Source organism: Oenanthe melanoleuca, chromosome 13 (genome assembly GCF_029582105.1).
Source record: "Oenanthe melanoleuca isolate GR-GAL-2019-014 chromosome 13, OMel1.0, whole genome shotgun sequence".
NCBI lineage: Eukaryota > Metazoa > Chordata > Aves > Passeriformes > Muscicapidae > Oenanthe > Oenanthe melanoleuca.
Genome location: NC_079347.1, coordinates 15158505 through 15167905, shown reverse-complemented (window position 1 = coordinate 15167905; position 9401 = coordinate 15158505). Strand labels below are relative to the sequence as shown.

At 44.9% G+C, this 9401-nt stretch overlaps 1 protein-coding gene across 3 annotated transcripts in view; it reads right to left on the bottom strand.

Moving 5' to 3' along the window:
* Nucleotides 1–5596: 5596 nt before the first annotated feature.
* Nucleotides 5597–9401, bottom strand: part of SLIT3 (slit guidance ligand 3) — a 463613-nt gene continuing 459808 nt past the window's right edge. For 2 of the 3 annotated variants that reach the window (XM_056502336.1, XM_056502337.1), the window contains one exon: nucleotides 5597–8903. In XM_056502336.1, the coding sequence (XP_056358311.1) occupies nucleotides 8662–8903 (242 nt within the window). In that variant the 3' untranslated portion in view covers nucleotides 5597–8661. The remainder of the gene's footprint in view (nucleotides 8904–9401) is intronic. The other variant, XM_056502338.1, reaches the window with a different exon arrangement.

The window sequence follows — 9401 nt, the reverse complement described above, 5'->3', positions numbered from 1 at the left end:
CATGTCACATCCCCTCCGAGGTGTGCAGTCTCCTGTCTGCAGCCAGAGGGAAACGCACTGGCAGGACACGGTGAGACCCCCCCCGCCTACTGCTCACAGCCCTGCCCTCTCCGGAAGAATTCATAATGGTTTTTTTCCACTTTCTCACCTCTCCTTTGTGATAAAGTACCATGTAATTATAGATAAGTTGCTGTGACCTAGGATGAACCTAAAAGCTCTAGTCTAGGAGGAGGATTTGGGCATAATCTCTGTCTTGGAAGCTGAAATTTCTTTGTGTCTGGAGTTTAGCTTTGGCAAAAGTCTCTTTTGAAATAACCATTCTCGAACCAAGGAAAGACTAAATGCTCAGTTTCCTGGGCATGAGGTTTACTCACAAACCTGTTGTGTAAGGACAGGAGCCACATGTTTTCATCCTCCATTCCCCCACTGCTCCTTAACATGTAAAACCTGTCATATATTTATTGTTCATTTTATTCCAGAATCTTACATTAAAAAGCTGAAATTCTCATGTTGACTCCCTTTCCCATTTATCATGTTTCTTTCTGAAATATCTGTATTTGGAAAACTTACTCTGAAGTGTTAATTTCTCATCCTTTAAAGGAAGTTCAGAGTGTATTAGCAAGGCTGCATAACTTCTCTCTTTCTATAAGCTACATGTCATTGTGGAAATTCCCTGTGTTATTCTTAAAGTGAGGAAATTTTGGTGTGGTTTTGTGGTTTTTCACTGCAATGTAGTTTACTATTGAAACATTAAACACAAGCATTTACATACGTGTTAGGGAATACAAGAATTTAGCTGCTACCTGGAAGTTAACTTGCTCATAAATATACACAGTGATTGGAAAAGAGTCTGTAATTTCCTGCCTGTCACCAGACTGTGCAGTGTGGAATGTTTGGTGTAAAATGAGCTATCCGGTGTCTTGCAGACATCTCTGGTGGGGCTGGGGAAAACAGATCTGCAGGGGAGATTTTTTATTACCTTAATTCTGAGGCTTTTTTTTTCCCAGCACTGACACTCTGACTGTTTCTTACACACCTTCTAACTCTAGAGGAAATGAAATACCATCCCTGGGAAGTGCTGGTAATAAATAAAGACATGCAACCCAGAAAAATAAGAAAAAAACATAGTGTACAGCCTGACAGCTGTTTGATTGCTGCTGTCTTGAAACAGGCAGAAAAGTTCCTGACCCAGCCTTTCACTGAGGAAAGGATAACTCTCCCTTTCCAGCAATGCAGATTCACTGACTGCTTTCCCAGCCTCTGACTCTGTCAGGGACAAAAATGAGTATTTTGTGCATGAGTTTTAGGAGCAAGTTCTGAATTTTAGTACCCACTTTAAGCTATTGTATCAAGCAAACCCTCTCAGCTCATCTCCCCATGTGAAAAATTGGAATAGATAAAGGGCTCTATGATAATGAACGAGCTAAGGGCTATTCAGTTAAGAACAAGATCAGCAAATCTGAAGTTTGGGTTTCTTCACAATAAGCTGCTGTGTTTTATCTGAGTGTCACAGCTAAGACAGAATATGTGAAATAAAACTGCAAAAAATGAAACTGAGATCAATGTTCAGCTATCTTTAGTTCATCTCACAGCTGAGGCTTTGCTCAAACTGAAGTTTAACTCAGGCCCATGAGAGGCTCAGAACATTAAGTAATTTGCAGAGCAATTGATTTATAAGTTATGAGCACTTTGAGATTGGAGTTATTTATATGTCAGTCAACACATTGCTTGGAAAAGCCCCATGGAAGAATAAATAAATCTGAAGGTGAATGTATGATCAGCTATATAAATATATGTATGTATACACACACACTTCTATAACTACTGTCCTAAAGTACTAAGCAGTATCTTTGGATAATGAAACCAGATGAGAGCATTCTACATGAATTATATACCTGAAGGCAAGGACGTTTTTAAAAATCAGTGTTACTGGGCTGAAATGAAAATTGTTTCATTGCTAGATAAGAATGTCATTTATTTATTTGTGTGACCAACTTTGTCTTGGCACCATAAATCACACTTTGATGTTTACCTCAACATAGTAAATAAGAAAAATATTAAAACTCCCCCACCCCCAACAGTTTAATGAATGCTTTATCAGGAGAAACTAGGGCAGGTTAAGAGATGCAAAATATGCTGGTGTGTAATTAAGGAAGTTTAAGCTGCTTTATAAGAACTGCCTGTTGTGCCTGCTCTTATCACATGCTAGGTGAAAGCCTGATATTATCTCATGTGCTGCAAAGTCCCCACCTAAACTACCTTGTGGCATTTGGTTTCTGTCACTTTGCTGTGCAAGAACTGTCAAAGGCAGGGCTGAGGCTTTTGCCTGTCGAGGTTTTAACCCCAGCCAGCAGTCAAACCCCTCACAGCCCTTCCCTCACTCCCCTGTCAGCAGGATTGGGAAGAGAACTGAGAGCGTAAAAGTGAGAAAATTCTTGGAATGAGTTTAATTGGGAAAGTAAAAGGTGTGCATGCAAGCAAAGCAAAACAAGGAATGAATTCACTGCTTCCCATGGGTATTCAGCCATCTCCAGGGGACCAGGGCTCCATCACATGTGACAGTGACTTGGGGAGATGAATACCATCACTCCAAACATCCCCCCTTCTTCCAGCAGAGGAGCTGCTTAAATGCTGCTGGTGGAAGATTAGCTGGAGGGCTGGACCACTGAAAATGGCCTGATTCCCTGTCAGTTTTGAGCTATCCCCTGAACACTCATTAATCCGCTTTCCTCCCACCCACACCTCAGAGGTAGGACGTGCACTTTTCCTTCCAGATAAGGCACAGCCTTGTAAAAGATTATTTTTATTGAAAAGGAGTGATCCCTTTGCCATGGGGACAAACCTCATAGACAAGTCAGAGAAGGCACTGTCATCCCCAGACTACCTTGAGCATTCCTGTGCTTTGAAAGCTCAGAAGCCCTGGGAAAGGAGAAGGTCAAGAGATCTCATAGAACAAGGTACAAAGCTGTGCAAGTCTCGCTTCTGTTCCTCCTGCTTGTGAGACCGTGGGGTGCCCCCTGCACGGGGTAGGGGTAAGCTGCTCATACTAAAGGTACTGCTTGTACTGCCTGCACGCTCCTTCCATGCCCGAGGAGTTCCTTGCTGCCTGCAGGGCTCTCGGAGGGTGGAGGTGCTCGGAGCAGCAGCTGTGCTTTCTTCACAGAGCAGAGGTATCACAGGCTGTGGGGTGTGTGCCTGCCAGCCTGGAGACTCTGCTGGGTAATGAACTCTGCAGTGCTTTTGCCTCGGTGTGTGTGAGCAAACAGCAGCAGAATTGGGGTAGAAGCAGCAGAATCAGTTGTTATTGCATAAGGTGCTAGCATGGAAATAATCAACATCAACAGCAGCCGTGTGACACTGACGTGAGAGCACTGTCCTGAGGCTGCCACAGTGAATAGGCACAAGCTGTCCCATATGCCAGCACATGGAGCTCTTGTCCTGCTGCCAGGGATGGTGCTGGTGAGGTGTGGGACACCCTCAGGTCTCACATGCTCTCCTGGGGCTCAGCAGGGCCACCCTTCTGCTGCCACTTCATGCAGTTTCCTGGGGTAAACCCACAATGATCCCATGTCATGTTGTGGGGACAGCAAGGACTCCTGTCATCACAGGTGAACAACGCTGACGTTGATGGCTCAGGATCAATAAAACCTGAGAAGTTGTTATTTAAAACTTCCCAGAAAATCTGTGTATCACATGCTCCTGTGAAGAGCAACTGAGGACTCGTGCTTGGAGGGAGGGAGACTGAGGGGTGACCTCATTGCACTCTGCACTTCCTCTGAGGAGGAAACATGGAGAGGGAAGTGCTGAGCTTTTCTCCCCGGGACCCAGACAGCAGGCATAGGAAAGATTCAGTGCTGCACCAGGGAGGTTTATACAGGACATCAGGGGACATTTTTTTGTGGAAAGTCTAGAACAGGCTTCCTGGAGAGGCAGTCATACCCCAGGCAGCATTTGGACAGTGCCCTCAACAACGGGCTGTGACTCCGGCAGCTCTGAGTTGCTCAGGCAGCTGGACCAAATGGCTGTTGTAGGTCCCTTCCCACGGAAATCTTATATTCCATTCCATTCCATTCCATTCCGTTCCATTCCATTCCATTCCATTCCATTCCATTCCATTCCATTCCATTCCATTCCATTCCATTCCATTCCATTCCATTCCATTCCATTCCATTCCATTCCAATTTCCTTTCCATTCCATTCCATTCCATTCCCAGCGGAGCGGGCCGGTGCGCCCTGCGGCGCCACCTGCTGGCGGACCCCGTTCACCTCCGCCGTTCTCGAAGGCTGCGGAGCGCATCCTGAAAACACCTGGGAAAAACACTTGGAAAACAACGATACCGGACTGGCCACCCAGCGTGACACCTGCTGGGCCTTAAACCAAGGCATCGGGAGCACCTTGGGCTCGGCAAAGCTGAGCCAGCTCCGCCTGTCCGCCCACTGAACGCGGGGCTGCCTGGTGTGAGCGGGAGTAGGAACTGGGAGGTGATTCCTAAAAGAGGTCACAGAGACCAGAAGTGACAGGGCCCCAGAGAACAACGCAAACCCCGCGGCCAACTACCGTGCGAGCAGCAGCTCCATCCAACTATTCCCTGCCGCCCAGAAAACACGGAGATAAGGGAACGTGGCACAGATCCCTTCCAGCGCTTCGCCTCCCACCAGCGGCCGATCAGCGGCACCCGCGCAGCGCAGGCAGCAGCACAAACAGCAGCGCTGTATCCTCAGGCTGCGCTTCCTTGAGCTGCACAGCCGCGAGCAATGCAAATAAACTCTTTAGCAAGGGCAGCCGCTACCCAGACATTTTCGAACACTTCCCTGCTAGCTTTTTTAGTGAGCTCAGCTGGGTTTGCTTTAGGTGAAAATGCTGCCATCTGCTACAATTATGTAATTAACCTTCATAGTTCAGACTTAATGATGCTCATTAGGGTTGAGTGTTTTTATTGGCTAACTGCTGTCACCAGTTTTGCATGGAACTCTTAAGGGCCATAGTTTGACGAATAATTAGCAATATATGAGTGTTGTACAGGGACATTGGTGAGAGAAGGCAGAGGACTAGGTGGGAGCTTCATTTTATTCTATGCTAAGGCTGGAATGCAATGAATGACAGAGGTCTGTTACAGCTGGGTCACTAATAATAATCACAGTGGTGTGGCAGCAGATTTGGAGTGTATGTGTGCCATGGATCCCTTCCATCCATGGCTGGCTGTATGACTTCCATTTCCTCAGCCTTACCTCCTCCAGCTCCATTCCCAGTATTTCTTCATTTATTCTAACATTAATTAATGAGTGTGTTTTTGCTGCAGGCCTTTCTCAGTTTAAAAAAGTGTAGCACATAAAGCTTTAATTAAAGAAAATGCCCAGGATCGAAAACTTTGTGGCTTAATTTGCCTGTGCATATAAAATTCCTAAAAATATTAGGCTGTGATGCCATAAAAATTTGTAACTAGTGTACATACCATCTTTAACTACAACTGTTCTTTGACTTTGTCCAAAAGGAATGTCTGTAGTTCCCCATCATTTCCTGTGAACTGCCTTGTGGATGCTGAAGGTTGGACTCGATACCTCAAATATACAAAGAAAGAATCTGCATCACAAGGTGTTACAATCTTCCATAACCCAACAATTTATTTAAACTTACATCACAATGAGAATCTAATAATAAAATACATCAGTTCACACCAGTCTGCATTGCCATTTTTTAAAGGGTAAGCATCTTTCTTCACTTTATATTAAAACTTTCTGGAGGTAAAAACTACTGCATTGTACCCACAGTTCTTGAAATCTATTGTGACATTAGGCAAGTTACAAAGGAACTCTCAGAGCTAATTACACTTCAGTTAACCTCACATTTTTGGCACATCTGAATGCTTTTTTTATTTTCTTCTTAAAATAATTCTATAGCAAGTCAGAGAATCATAGACATAAAGCATCACTATACAGTGGCAAGTGCTGCCTAAAAGCATACAAAAATTGCATCATTTGGTTACAAAATAGGTATTTTCTTAGTTCTTTATCCCAGCTCTTAGCACTGAAGTGCCCCGACAGGCACAAGGGCGGGCCTTGCTGAGTTGTGCTGGTCCCTTTGCTGCAAGGCTTGGCTTAAGTAAATCCCAGAGTGATGTGTTAACAAGATGTTGATGGCTTTTGCCTTGCCAGGCTTTGCTTTCAAAGCACCCTCCAGCAGGTGTGAGGCCACCCGTAAATGTCACCCTCTTTGTCACAGTGCTGCTGCTCCAGTGACAGAGTGAACACAGGTTTGGACAGGTTCAAGAGGGGCTGTGTTTCTGCAGCTACAAATCTGAGGGCTGGTGAGCCACTGCTAGGCTGGATTTCTTCTGCCTGACACCACAGCAGCTGCTGCTTTAGAAATTAAAATGTTTTTAAGCAGGAATGAAACATTAATGGTAGTGGTGTGCCTGGCACGTATTTGTACAAGTGTTTGCAGTTACTCACATGAATTTTTAAAGCATGTAGGTTGTGGTTTAGGTGATATTGTTGTACATCACAAACCCCAGCTGCTATGAGCTGCTGATGTTATGTTAGAAATAAAAAGCAGTCCATGGTACTTGCATCCAGGGTTAGTTTTTTCCTGGCTTTTGAGCTGTACTGTATCAATCAGAGTCTGGCACATTAAGCAGTGATTGTTTTATGTTTCACTAATTGCCAGCTCCATGTACTGATGTTATTCCGATGATTTTTTGAGATGGCTGTTACATTGGTTATGTCCCTTCTGCTTGCGTTGCTCTGGCTGTAACAGAGAAATATGAATGAACTGTTGCAGTTAAGGAGAGAATAACGTAGCAGAAGAACAATAAGCACGTTACAGCTTTCTGGCTGTATTATAGCTACATAGTCTCTTTGCTTTAGTGGGAAATAAACATTTCTACTTGTCATGACAGGACATGACATTGCATTCTGTGCATCCTTCCAAAGCCCAAATCAAACCAAAGTCCCATTTTCTTGATTCAACTTTCCTGTTCCTCCTTTGCTGAATCCCCTGATGTGAAAGCCTTTTGGTGAGACCAGTAAGCGTTCCCAGGACTTTATGGCTGCTAGGAAGCATCTCACTACCTTTCTTAGAGACAGAGAACTTGAAGAAAGGATCATAATACTTACTCCATTAAAGAAAAAAAGAAATTACACAAATAGAATAGTTGTTGATGGGGAGGTTTGAAACTTACAGTAACAGAAAATTCAAGGTAACCATGGTGCTCTTTGCATGTATGTCCTGACTCTGAAAGGCAGCCCTGACAAAAACCCTTCAAAAATCAAACTCACTCTCAGAGTAAATTTTTCCCTCACATCCACAGTGAGAATGAGTCCCTGCACTGATTTCCATTTCCTACTCAGCAGTTTCCCTGAACACAGCCCAGGTGAGTGGGGGTCCTGCAGGAGGCAGGAGTGCAGGACACGGAGCAGGTGAAGAGCTTTGGCTGAGCAGGTCAGGCTGCACTGTGAGGGCTGTGACACCCCTCCCTGCAGGGCAGCACTGCTGGGGCAGACAGGTGTCTGCTGAGTATCTTCTCATGGATTTAGTGCAACTTCTGCTGGCTTGGAAAGCTGTGGGGAGGCAGGCAGCTGCTCAGAGCCAGCAGCTCACACCCGTGGCTCAAGTGACAGTGGCAGTAAAAGCTGATATGTTGCAGGTGCGTTCTGGCACCTGCGGTATTTTCATGCTCTTTACAACCTTTGCAAGTTAAAGTGTCAAGGTGTGATAAACTATGTAGCAGTGCATTCCTTACATTTCATATACAAAAAAGGGCTCAAGACTGGGAGCAAGAAGGCACAAACTTGGGAAATAACATAGCTGAGGAGTTTACACAAAAGTACTGTGTCATTTATTAGGCATCACTTAGCACTTATTTCACATTTTTGCCCCCAAATTACCCAAAGCAACATAAATTTCTCCACTTCCTTTCCCTTTGCACCCTTCTTTTGGATAAAGCTGCCTGTGCTCTATAGATACAGTTGCTGCAGAATATAATGTGAACACAGATAAATACAACATACACAGCAAAAAAATGTATTATAGTATTACAATAGTCAAATAATGTAGTTAGCCCCAAGCTCCGGCAGTGCCTGTGTGCTCCAGGGAACCAGTTCACGAGCAGCAGGCGGGGCCACTGTACAGGAGCAGACCAGCATTGGCAGTGTTGGGGAGAGAAGGGGCTGGGGAGGCTCTCAGGTGCCTGGATGCAGTCGGTCACGGGGATCTGCTCACCTGGCACTCCCAGCCAGGGCCTCGGAGCTTTCTTCAGCCCGTGTCAGTCCAGCGGCGGGTCCTTGGAACACCTTTCCTTGAACATCTGTTCATTGTGCATACACATAAAGTCACCCCACATTCCTCCTGTTAGGCTATGTTTTCTTTATATATATAATTTTTTTTTAACCTTTTAGCTTTTGAATTTTTTTTTTCTTACAACTGTTAAAAAAGTTTCATGGTAAAAATAGCTCACTATATGATACATATACCCAAAGTGGTGCGATACTTTATATAATAAAAGATGAAAATAGTCACTTTCCATAATAAAAATAAGTTCTATTTTTTGCTTATTTTACAATATACTTAATAATTCTTCTCTTCTTCTTCACTCTGCAAGTAAATAGGTCCCATTTTGATAACGCTTCTGAGTCGATTAAAGTGGCCAGAGAGCGGAGAATGGCTTATAAGCACTTTGAGCAGCCGCACTCCACGTGTCTCTCCAGTTCTTCCGTGAAGGTGGAGCCATCCAGGCACTGGAAGAAGTATTTCCTCCTCTTGCTGCGGAGGGGCACGCAGCACTGGCCGGCGCCGCAGCTGCCGCGGCACTCCAGGCGCGGCACCTTGGAGGCGCTGGCGCACGAGGTGTAGCCCTGCTGCTTGCGCACCACCTCTCGAATGATGTCTCCTTGGCACAGGTTCTCTGCTGGGACAACACAGAGGGGAAGGATAAGAAAGGTGGGAACTGTTTTGCTGGATATTCCCAGCACGTCAGCGAGCAGCCCTGGGTTCATAATGCGATATATGATATAATGTAATTCGTGCAAAGTTGTAAATTAATGTAGAATAAGCAATGTCTGTATGAATAAAAATTATAAAAAACTTAAAAACCAAAAGCTGCGAGGGGAGTTGCTTAATCGCAACACTGTAATTGCCAACAAAAGCTGAAAAGCTCGGGTTAGCAAGACAATAGACGTAGCTGTGGTAGAGATGGCTCTGGCCAGGGGACACCCAAACGATAAGGGCCCGATAAGCACCCACAATTAAGATAAGCAGAGCCATCAGAAAAAATACAACCAAATGCCAGCTTCCCGTAAACCAAAATCTGCAAATTACTTCTCAGTTCCATCTTCCCGTAAACCTCAACCTGCCTTCTTCAAAATTCATCGTCTCCCAGGATATGGTTTTGTCCAGCCCAACGCAG